The 12,556-nt window shown below is 42.1% G+C and overlaps 1 protein-coding gene across 10 annotated transcripts in view; it reads left to right on the top strand.

Annotated features, from left to right (window-relative positions):
- Positions 1-12,556, top strand: part of PLCB4 (phospholipase C beta 4) — a 483,912-nt gene that overhangs the window by 404,697 nt on the left and 66,659 nt on the right. For all 10 annotated transcript variants that reach the window (XM_070381997.1, XM_070381991.1, XM_070381995.1 and 7 more), the window contains 3 exons: positions 172-256; positions 603-727; positions 2,771-2,822. In XM_070381997.1, coding sequence (XP_070238098.1) covers positions 172-256; positions 603-727; positions 2,771-2,822 — 262 coding nt within the window. The remainder of the gene's footprint in view (positions 1-171; positions 257-602; positions 728-2,770; positions 2,823-12,556) is intronic.

The raw sequence follows: 12,556 nt of genomic DNA, 5'->3' as shown, positions 1-12,556 counted from the left end.
TAAGTCAGCCGTCTCCATCGTCAGAACATTAATGAAAGTAGAAGCTACTGATATCATGATGGAGCATCTGCCTCCAAAGCCTCGTGATTCAAGGTGTAATTATATTTATCGCTTGTCTTTCTGTGAGTCCGATGGCAGGGTTTCTAAGTGCATCTTTGCTTTTCTTTACAGAACGCAATATTCATTATAACATGTCTTCCTTTAATGAGTCAGTCGGTCTAGGTTACTTGAAGACACACGCCATTGAATTTGTGAAGTATCCTTATGTATTAAGTGGAATAAATGGTTGGTGAACTTTGAGTTTGGCAGGAATCTCTAAAACAGAAAGGTGGCTAATATAATATTGTGGTTGTAGAGCTAGTAAAATGATGTATGTGAAAGACTGCAGCAGCAGGGAAAACCTGCCCAAATGCGAATTGTTTTTATAATCCACGCCGAGAACAATGGCTTTTCTCTTTAGCGTCCTTTATACATGTGAAATCCGCTCTCTACTGTCACATGTTTTTGTCAGTGTTGATCTCAGTCTTCACTGTTTTAGCTCTTTGTTACTTATTTTTCACTGCTGGGATACTCTTTTCCATTTTCCTTAATACATTACACAGTTATAATAAACGGCAAATGAGTCGCATTTACCCCAAGGGAGGCCGAGTGGACTCCAGTAATTACATGCCTCAGATTTTCTGGAACGCTGGCTGCCAGATGGTTTCGCTGAACTATCAAACCCCAGGTAGGAACTGATGTCCAGTGACCTCGAATTCCATGAGCATATTTTGACAGGACGGTGCCAAGAGTTGCTGTCAGTAGACTGTGGGCATTTTTTAAAGGAAGCAGACATATGGCAAAACAGCATGTTGTTGGATATATAGAACGGTGAGAAATTGAAAACGCAAACTAAAGTAATAAAACAATGGTAGAAGATAATAGAGTTTGATTTCAATTGAATTTCCTTTTGAAAATGCCAGGACTAATTTGCTAAACATTGTCCCCTTTTCTGAAATATGTCTAGTTTTTCTTCTTTTTGGATCAAACTTATCTTCTTGTCCAGAGACAGAATGAAATGAAAAGAATTTGAGGATCTTTGTATAGTAACTGTGACTCATTTCTCCTTGGGAAAGTAGCCTTCCCACTGTTGGCATTCAGCAGGAGATCAGCAACATAGCAGAATCTCACCATAAAGATGTAGAGTATTATGGAGTAGATTCTGCTAAACTGGTGTTTAAGGAGTCTTATACACTTAGAGGTACTAATGTATAACTTATTCCTCCGAAGTGTACTCTGGCCAGGTTCCAATATATAATAATTTTTTTTTTCCTGCAAGGAGAGTAGTCAATTTTTATGAAAGCATAAATAAAATCTTTAAAGTTTTCAAAGTTTGCTTAAGAGCCTAGGATCACAATATGAAGATGAGAGACAGAAAAAATATAGTCTTTAGTTACTCACGCGAAACAGGTGAGAAATATGCCACAAAACCTATTTACCGCATCATGGTCCTTTTTTAAAAAAATTAATCAAGTTATTTTAATTGGAGGCTAATTGTTTTACAGTATGGTGGTGGTTTTTGCCATGCATTGACATGAATCAGCCATGGGTGTACATGTGTCCCCATCCTGAAGCTCCCTCCCACCTCCCTCCCCACCCCATCCCTCAGGGTCATCCCAGTGCACCGGCTTCAGGGCACTCAAAGCATTTTAAATGCTTTAAAATGTTGGGAAAAAACATCCCTTTTGTTCTTTTCTTTTCCTCTATGAGGGTATCTCTCATCTTTCCCAGTCTAGGGCTTTTTTTTTCCAAGCCCATCCACCATACCTTGTAAACCTCAATGCACCGGGCTCCCTGTGATCTGGACTGACTGAAAAGTCCTATGACTTGTGTCCCTTTGGCATGGATGTGGCCCGACCGTGTTTCCCATCCTCAGTGACCAGAACTGAAGTCAGATTTCTGCTCGACACCCCTCTTGCTGCTAACTGTGCTAAACTGTGACCAGAAATCATCACGATCCTGGAGTGTTTCTAATAGAAACAAAAAAGATTAAAAGGCACTGCTGATTTTGCCTATTTAAAAAGATGTCAAGTTGTATTCTTTGTTGTCAGTGAGACCATGATGTAGATTAAATGATCCAAAGGTAGTTTATTCTCTAGGCCATCTTACATTTTATTCTATAATGTAAGGTTTATCACAGTACTTTGAGAAGAAAAAAAAATCAGGAGGCCCCCCCTTTTTTTTGCTGATGAAAATAAAGAAGATTTTGTTTGCCTGCAAGAAAAGTCATAACCATGCTTTGCCAGTGTAGACACCACTAGAATAATTCTTTTTAACTCATACATTTTTTTTATATGATACTTACCTAGTTTGTTTTTGATTAGTTTTAATTGAGTTTTATATTCATACAACCCTATTGGATTTCTCCAGCATACCCTCCCTCTGGGTCATAAGGCGTGTCTTCTCTAACTATATATATATATCAGCTTAGACATCTGTACTCTCGACAGTAATTCAACAGTGACTCATATATTGAATCCAAATTTGGAAGCAATGCCAACATGATCTCTATGAATGCACATTTTTTGTTTATTTTAAACTCAAGGTCATTTAAACATGGAAAAAAGAGTTGTATGCCTCTCTCTGTAAACAGATCCAGAAGTACCTTGTGGTGTTAAAAAAGACCTATCAGCCTGGGATCAGTATCTGATTTCCATTATTTAAAATCACCCCATCAGAATCTTCTTTGTCCAGGAAGATGAAGTGCTAAATTATTTTTGTCTCTTGACAGATTTAGCGATGCAGTTGAATCAGGGGAAATTTGAGTATAATGGATCGTGTGGGTAAGTAATGTGATTTAAACTGCTGTCACCATGTTCCACACTCCATACTACAGCTGTAATGAGACCGTGTCATTTTAAATTAGGGGTTGGTGAATTTAAGCGAGGTTTGAGGGGTGGGATAGAAACAAATGAAATCTCCAGGTAAATTACATCTGCAATATACATTCTTCATCAACCACAGTTTCACTAAGCAGAGTAAAAAAAAAAAATTAACCACTAGGTAAGCACTTTATTATACACACTCCACAGTTTAATGCTCTCGCTTTAAATTCAATAGTGGAGGCCTTTATAGCTAGGACAGATAATGATCCCTGCTCATTTGGACATCAGCAAGAGGGACAAAGATAGTAAATATGTGTATCTTACATAAGACAGAGGAATGAAGTTGATTTAGTATATAATGAAGTCCTCAGTGTTAAGTGGAATTTATTTCATCTAGGCAGACAGTTGTGTCCTCTATTAATTTTTTTCTTGTCTTGTAAATACTAGTCACCAAAAAATAATGCTATGAATGTTGTTCGAAGTACTTAAATAGTGCTCCCTAAAATCTGTGAACCAAGTAGTGAAATAGGAACTGTTAATTTCACTGAAATGCTGGAAAGTTAAATGAAAGAATGAAGTTAAAGAAAGTTCTATGGGAGAACTTTCTTGTAGTTCTTCTTTAGACATTCTGTACAAGTTCTATACCAAAAAAAAAAAAGTGTGGCCATTTTTTTTTTCCTCCATGCAGATGTGCCCAAGTGGTACTGCAGGTAAATGATCTCAAACCTTGCCCAGAGCCTTCTAGACTAATCAAATAGAGTACCATTTCTTCCCACCACACTACTGTCTGAATGCCCTTGGCCTCTGTAGTTCGATACATAATGTCCAATGTTGGATACTGAAAACAGCCAATCACGATACAATTTTCAGCACTTGTGGATTCAGAATGCCGACTCCCACCTCCTCCTGCTCACCAATGCACCTGCACCCCCAGGTGGCAACCCTGTTACCAAGTCACCCACCTACAGCATACAGGACATTTGCCTCTGCTGTGTGTTTTGAAGGAAATGCAAATTGTATACCTTAAACTAATGAAGTGTTGTATTTCAATTCAGTTCAGTTCAGTTCAGTTCAGTTGCTCAGTCGTGTCCGACTCTTTGTGACCCCATGAATCGCAGCACACCAGGCCTCCCTGTCCATCACCAACTCCCGGTGTTCACTCACACTCACGTCCATTGAGTCGGTGATGCCATCCAGCCATCTCATCCTCTGTCATCCCCTTCTCCTCCTGCCCTCAACCCCTCCCAGCATCAGAGTCAAAGTATTGGAGTTTCAGCTTTAGCATCATTCCTTCCAATGAACACCCAGGACTGATCTCCTTTAGAATGAACTGGTAGGATCTCCTTGCAGTCCAAGGGACTCTCAAGAGTCGTCTGCAACACCACAGTTCAAAAGTATGAATTCTTTGGCGCTCACCTTTCTTCACAGTCCAACTCTCACATCCATACATGACCACTGGAAAAACCATAGCCTTGACTAGATGGACCTTTCTTGGCAAAGCAACGTCTCTGCTTTTGAATATGCTATCTAGGTTGGTCATAACTTTCTTCCAAGGAGTAAGTGTCTTAATTTCATGGCTGCAATCACCATCTGCAGTGATTTTGGAGCCCCAAAAAATAAAGTCTGACACTATTTCCACTGTTTCCCCATCTACTTCCCACGAAGTGATGGGACCAGATGCCATGTTCTTCATTTCTGAATGTTGAGCTTTAAAGCCAAACTTTTCACTCTCCTCTTGCACTTTCATCAAGAGGCTCTTTAGTTCCTCTTCACTGTCTGCCGTAAGGGTGGTGTCATCTGCATATCTGAGGTTATTGATATTTCTCCCAGCAATCTTGATTCCAGCTTGTGCTTCACCCAGCCCAGCATTTCTCAGGATGTACTCTGCATAGAAGTTAAATAAGCAGGGTGACAATATACAGCCTTGACGTACTCCTTTTCCTATTTGGAACCAGTCTGTTGTTCCATGTCCAATTCTAACTGTTGCTTCCTGACCTGCATATAGGTTTCTCAAGAGGCAGGTCAGGTAGTCTGGTATTCCCATCTCTTTCAGAATTTTCCACAGTTTATTGTGATCCACACAGTCAAAGGCTTTGGCATAGTCAATAAAGCAGAAATAGATGTTTTTCTGGAACTCTCTTGCTTTTTCGATGATCCAGCGGATGTTGGCAATTTGATCTCTGGTTCCTCTGCCTTTTTTAAAACCAGCTTAAACATCTGGAAGTTCATGGTTCACGTATTGCTGAAGCCTGGCTGGGAGAATTTTGAGCATTACTTTACTAGCGTGTGAGATGAGTGCAATTGTGCGGTAGTTTGAGCATTCTTTGGCATTGCCTTTCTTTGGGATTGGAATGAAAACTGACCTTTTCCAGTCCTGTGGCCACTGCTGAGTTTTCCAAATTGCTAGCATATTGAGTGCAGCACTTTCACAGCATCATCCTTCAGGATTTGAAATAGCTCCACTGGAATTCCATCACCTCCACTAACTTTGTTAGTAGTGATGCTTTCTAAGGCGCACTTTACTTCACATTCCAGGATGTCTGGCTCTAGGTGAGTGATCACACCATCGTGATTATCTGGGTCATGAAGATCTTTTTTGTATAGTTCTTCTGTGTATTCTTGCCACCTCTTCTTAATATCTTCTGCTTCTGTTAGGTCCATACCATTTCTGTCCTTTATCGAGCCCATCTTTGCATGAAATGTTCCCTTGGTAGCTTTAATTTTCTTGAAGAGATCTCTAGTCTTTCCTGTTCTGTTGTTTTCCTCTATTTCTTTGCATTGATCGCTGAAGAAGGCTTTCTTATCTCTCCTTGTTATTCTTTGGAACTCTGCATTCAGATGCTTATATCTTTCCTTTTCTCCTTTGCTTTTTGCTTCCCTTCTTTTCACAGCAATTTGTAAGGCCTCCCCAGGCAGCCATTTTGCTTTCTTGCATTTCTTTTCCATGGGGATGGTCTTGATCCCTGTCTCCTGTACAATGTCATGAACCTCTCTGTCCATAGTTCATCAGGCACTCTGTCTATCAGATCTAGGCCCTTAAATCTATTTCTCACTTCCACTCTATAATCATAAGGAATTTGATTTAGGTCATACCTGAATGGTCTAGTGGTTTTCCCTACTTTCTTCAATTTAAGTCTGAATTTGGCAATATAAGGAGTTCATGGTCTGAGCCACAGTCAGCTCCTGATCTTGTTTTTACTGACTGTATACAGCTTCTCCATCTTTGGCTGCAAAGAATATAATCAGTCTGATTTTGGTGTTGACCATCTGGTGATGTCCATGTGTAGAGTCTTCTCTTGTGTTGTTGGAAGAGGGTGTTTGCTATGGTCATTGCATTCTCTTGGCAAAACTCTATTAGCCTCTGCCCTGCTTCATTCCGTACTCCAAGGCCACATTTACCTGTTACTCCAGGTGTTTCCTGACTTCCTACTTTTGCATTCCAGTCCCCTACAATGAAAAAGACATCTTTTTGGGGTATTAGTTCTAAAAGGTCTTGTAAGTCTTCATAGAACTGTTCAGCTTCTTCAGCATTACTGGTTGAGGCATAGGCATGGATTACTGTGATATTGAATGGTTTGCTTTGGAAATGAACAGAGATCATTCTGTCGTTTTTGAGATTGTACTCAAGTACTGCATTTCCGACTCTTTTGTTGACTATGATGGCTACTCCATTTCTTCTGAGGGATTCCTGCCTGCAGTAGTAGATATAATGGTCATCTGAGTTAAATTCACCCATTCCAGTCCATTTTAGTTCGCTGATTCCTAGAATGTCGATGTTCACTCTTGCCATCTCCTGTTTGACCACTTCCAATTTGCCTTGATTCATGGACCTAGCATTCCAGGTTCCTATGCAATATTGTTCTTTACAGCATCAGACCTTGCCTCTATCACCAGTCACATCCACAACTGGGTGTTGTTTTTGCTTTGACTCCATCCCTTCATTCTTTCTGGAGTTATTTCTCCACTGATCTCCAGTAGCATATTGGGCACCTACCAACCTGGGGAGTTCCTCTTTCAGTGTCCTATCATTTTGCCTTTTCATACTGTTCATGAGGTTCTCAAGGCAAGAATACTGAAGTGGTTTGCCATTCCCTTCTCCAGTGGACCACGTTATGTCAGACGTCTCCGCCATGACCCGTCTGTCTTGGGTGGCCCCACACGGCATGGCTTAGTTTCATTGAGTTAGACAAGGCTGTGGTCCATGTGATCAGATCGACTAGTTTTCTGTGATTATGGTTTCAGTGTATCTACCCTCTGATGCCCTCTTGCAACACCTACCGTCTTACTTGGGTTTCTCTTACCTTGGACTTGGGGTATCTCTTCACGGCTGCTCCAGCAAAGTACAGCCGCTGCTCCTTACCAGGGGTGAGGAGTATCTCCTCATGGCTGTCCCTCCTGACCTTGAACGTGGGGTAGCTCCTCTCTGCCCTAATATTTCAATTAGGTTGGTGCAAAAGAATTAAAGTTTTGCATTGTTGAACTTTACCATTTGGTAGTGGATACATTCTTAAATAAATTTGGTTATGTTATGCATCATTAATGCACATTTCTCACTTAATGTTTTTTTTCCTAATGACTTATTACTTGATGTTTATTTTATATTTATTTTAGACTATAGAAATGATGGTAGACAAAAAGTAAATTTGAGCGAATTTTTTATTCAAGTTCAAAATGTGTCGGAAAGCAGTGTAGACAACTCGCAACATCAACCATGCATTTGGGCCAGGAACTGCTAATGAACATAGGGTGTGGTGGTGGTTCCGAAGTTTTGCAAAGGAGACAAGAGAGACGAGGAGCATAGTGGCCGGCCATCAGAAGTTGACAGCGGCCAATTGAGAGCACTCATCAAAGCTGATCCTCTTGTGACTACCCAAGAAGTTGGCAGAAGAACTTGTTGTCGACCATTCTGTGGCCATCTGGCATTGGAAGCAAATTGGAAAGGTGATAAAGCTCAGTAAGTGGGTATCTCAGGAGCTAACTTAAAGTCAAAAACATCGTTATTTTGAAGTGTTGTCTTCCTTTACTGTACACAACAACAGCAAACTATTTCTCAATTGGATTGTGACATGCAATGAGAAGTGGATTTTATATGACACCTGGCGACAGCCAGCTCCGTGGTTGGACCTAGAAGAAGCTCTGAAGAAGCCAAACTTGCACCAAAAAAAGACCATGGTCACTGGTGGTCTGCTCCCCGTCTGATCCACTACAGCTTTCTGAATCCCAGTAAAACCATTACATCTGAGAAATACGCTCAGCAAATCAATGAGATGCACTGAAAACTGCAAAGTCTGCAGCCAGCCCTGGTCAACAGAAAGGCCTCAGTTCTCCATGACGATGCCCAACTGCATGTCTCACAACCAGCGCTTCAAAAGTTGAACGAATTGGGCTACGAAGTTTTGCCTCATCCACCATATTCATTCAACCTCTCGCCAACCAACTACCACTTCAAGCATCTGGACAACTTTTGGCAGGGAAAATCCTTCAACAACCACCAGGAGGCAGAAAGTGCTTTCCAAGAGTTTGTCAAATCCTGAAGCATGATTTTTATGCTATAAGAATAAACAAACTTATTTCTCATTGGCAAAAATGTGTTGATTATAATGGTTCCTACTTTGATTAATAAAGATGTGTTTGAGCCTCATTATAATGATTTAAAATTCATGGTTCAAAACCGTAATTACTTTTGTATCAACCTACTATCTCTCAATAAAACAGGGGAGAAAAAAGAAATTAAAATTATGGTTCCAAAGAAAACAATCCAGTACACGTTTAGAGTATTTTTTAAGCTGCCTTGTTATTTAGTGCCAAACATTGAGAACCAGGAGACTGTGTACATAAATTGATGGGTGGGCCCCCGTGGGGGCTGAGACCCCAGGGGCAGCCATGGTAGAGGGCATAAGAGTCCTTGGCACTAGCCCAACCAGGTCTTCCACAGGCTAGTGTTGCCCTGGGCAGGTAGATGAGGCCCTGAATCTCAATTTCCTGCTGATAAAATGAAGCCAGTGATACCCATCACCCCAGGTTTGCTGTGGCAGCTCAGTGAGTTTGAACTGAGTGTATGCATTTGATGTCCTTTACAAACTGCAAATTTCTGTGGAAAAGTGAGGTTAAAGAGAAGGAAGCTACAGCCCATGTGGCTGATGACAGGCAGAGATCACAGGCTGTTGAAAGAGCCTCTTTTCACAGGAGCCTGGGGAGCGAGGTGAGGTGGGCGGAGCGGTCCTCATGTCCACACTGGCTGTGAGCCTCCCAGAGCCTTCACCTGGCTCAGGACAGGCTTTTCACCCTCCTCAGGAGTTCAGTGGCTCCTCCTGCCCAGACACGGGGTGGGCATCCTTTCTATGGAAAAGGGGCCCCAGTGTTACCGAACCAAACCTGTCCACCTGTCCACACTCAGCAAAGTCCGTCAGTGGTCGGCTGTGCTGAAGGAACTTGCAGCGTTTGTTGTAAGGCCCCAGGCAAGAGAACGGGTGACTCCTGTCCTAACTGCCCCCACCCCTGGACTTCCTGAAGAATTTCAGCAAAGCATTGTTAAAGGCCAGGTGAAGTGGGTGGGGATCTGTTTTACCATAGTTCACATGCTCAGTGTCTCACCTTCTGCACTGTTTATTGCAAAATCCATTCATGAACAAGGATGGTGCTATGTTAGCCTGGTTTTTCCAGTAGTCATGTATGGATGTGAGAGTTGGACCATTAAGAAGGCTGAGTGCTGAAGAATTGATGCTTCTGAACTGTGGTGTTGGAGAAGACTCTTGAGAGGTCTTGGACTGCAAGGAAATCAAAACAGTCAAATCCTAAAGGAAACCAATCCTGAATATTCATTAGAAGGACTGATGCTGAAGCTGAAGCTCCAACACTTTGGCCACCTGATATGAAGAACCAACTCATTAGAAAAGACCCTGATGCTGGGAAAGATTGAAGGCAGGAGGAGAAGGGGATGACAGAGGATGAGATGGTTGGATGGCATCACCGACTCGATGGACAGGAGTTTGAGCAAGCTCCAGGAGTTGATGAAGGACAGGGAAGCCTGGCATGCTGCGGTCCACGAGGTTGCAAAGAGTCAGACACGACTGAGCAACTAAACAACAACAGCAGTGTTAGCCTGGGTTCTGTGCTTGTGTGTCCCTTTTTCAGAGGGACTGAAAAGTCTGACCATTCCCTGGGGCATCAGGACTACTGGAGGCATGAACAATAAGTCTCCTGTCCCCCTGCCCCTCCCCTTTTCTCCACACCCAGAGCTCTTGCCCACAGGGCAGAGAGAAGCAGTCTTTCCTGACTGTGCTGAGCTCCTGAGGAGTTGTAGCTGGCAGCAGAGATGGGCCGGCTGTGAAGGACGCGCTTCGTGCAGGGGCATCGAGGTACCCTGGGGCTTTCACCCCACTGCCTTTGTCTTGCTCCTACCCACCTACAGGGAATTTTAAAAAATCCCCGTGGGCTATGTCTGAGGGTTTCTGTAAAGAGATGTTCTGTGTCTTTTAGGCCTATGGTGGCAAACAGTGTAGAAACCCCTGAATCTCACAACAGTAACCAAACATCAGAAACTTACTTGGGACTCCCTGTCTGGTCTGTGGGCAGTGTGTTTAGGAGGCCACACCACTGCATCCTATAAGTGTGATTTTTACCAGGAAGTGAGCAGTAGTTTATTACAGGCTCATTTTTAAAGTTGGAAAAGCAGGAAGTACTTCTACACTTTATAATAAAATAGAGCAAACTAATTTCTCAAGTCTTTCCAGGCTTTTGGAGGAAACCCGACAGTTGCTATCAAAATACTATGATATTTTATGATTCAAAAGTACACACTTTTTAAATGACTTTGTCAAGTTAGAATGAATCTAAAGATCCGTGGCAACTTTCTGTTAATCAGCACCATTTTGCTTGCTTGCTGGTAAATAAAATGAGGGCGTGTTGATAGCATCTCAGATGTGGTGAAGCAGGATGAACTTTCTTGTTCCACCATCCTTGATTCTGTAACTCCTGTCCTCCACCTGGCTGAAAGCCGTTCTCTCCTGCCCTTGCCTCCAAGGCCTTTAAGTCCACAGAGAATTCTTACATCAATTCACTTGCCGTTGACTTTAGACTTGCCCTGTGGCCATCACACAGACCTGGATGCTTGGAATGGGTTCATTTCCCACACCGAAAAACACCAGGCAGGACCAGCTATGTAGTCTGTGGGACCCAAGTGCTCCGTGTTCACAAATCATTAAGAATCGGGAGAGTAGCACAGAGCATTAAGCCAAGCAGAAAGCTCTGCGGTGGCACAAGCTCCACCCTCAGAGCCAGGGCTCCAGCTTCTGCTTGCCCGTCAGTGCCCAGGGGCCCGTGACCTACGCAACCCCTAAGTCGCGAGTGACAGTCTCTGCTGCCTTAGGCCCCAAATAGACAGTTGTTCAAGATGAACTCGCTAAGGGTCAGCCCCAAGCCAGGGATCTGTCAAATTTCTGAAGCTAAATCCAGCCTCTGAATTAGAATTTCAGGTGTGAAGTAGAAAAAGGTAGGAAAAAAGCATTGCTTTGCCAAGCAAAGGGGCCATATGGGGCTAATGCCCTCGAAAGTGTGTTGCAGCCCAAAGTGGGTATTTAGTAGTTTTATAGAAATGGTTCAAAGAGGGCATGACCAGCCCATGGGCATTCCTCTGACTGGTTGGTGTTGCTGTAATTGAGAGTCCGCATCATCAGTCTTCTGGTTCCAGCCTGTCTGGGGTCTGCATGCTTATAGGCAGCTTGCAGTCAATTTCTCCCACCTTGTGTTTATCTGCAAAACAGCTCAAAAGTATTGTTATGTTTATCCCTTGAGGGGGAACCAGGGCCTTGCCACAAGGCTTTTCTATTGTTTCTTTTTTTTCCTATTGTTTCTTGACTGCACTGCTTCTCCCTCATCTCCGCACCCCCTTCCATCCCTAATAAGGAGCAGTTTGAGTCTGCTTATTGGAGCCCAGTGCTGACTCCCTGTGAAACCTACAACTATCATGCATTACCTCCCCAATAGCTGATGTCTGATGCTTCGCCAGACAAAGCTGATAGTCTTCCTTGGAAAAATACGTGAAGAATTGTATTTACTCATCTACTTGAGCTTTTGCTGTATCATATTTTTCGGTGATTAATGCTGGCTACAAAAAAGGCCCAAATCTAAAACTCTACAAACATAGAAAACAATATGTTCTATGAAGTTAGAGAGCTTTTATGTTAATAGTACAGGTTGTATCCTCCTGGAGACAGGTTGTATGTTCAAAGTCATCTTTAATATTTGAACAGTTTTATAAACTTTCTGTATCCTTGATTTAAAAATCAGTGTCATTGCTATATATGAAACATAATCAGTAGGAACCTACTGTATAGCACAGGGAATGCCACTTAATTCTCTATAGTAACCTATATGGGAAAAGAATCTGAAAAAGGATATATATAAATACATAACTAAATCATTTTGCTGTACACCTGTAACTAACACAACATAAATCAGCTATATTCTAATATAAAATTTTAAAAATGTTTAAATAAAATAAAAATCAGTATTGTCCTCAGAGGCTCTTTATTGCTGGTTACACCCAAATGGAATGTGGGTCTATGTATTAACATGTTGTGTTCAGACTTAGAAGATAGCAAAGAATGTCAGCTTTGTCAAAACCAAAAACACGACTGTAAACTTTTCTTTAAGGAAAAATATCGTGCTTTGGGATTCCCCTTGGTTGCATT

Source organism: Bos mutus, chromosome 13, assembly GCF_027580195.1.
Source record: "Bos mutus isolate GX-2022 chromosome 13, NWIPB_WYAK_1.1, whole genome shotgun sequence".
Taxonomy (NCBI): domain Eukaryota; kingdom Metazoa; phylum Chordata; class Mammalia; order Artiodactyla; family Bovidae; genus Bos; species Bos mutus.
The sequence above is the reverse complement of the archived record's forward strand: the minus strand, read 5'-3'. Positions and strand labels throughout refer to the sequence as shown.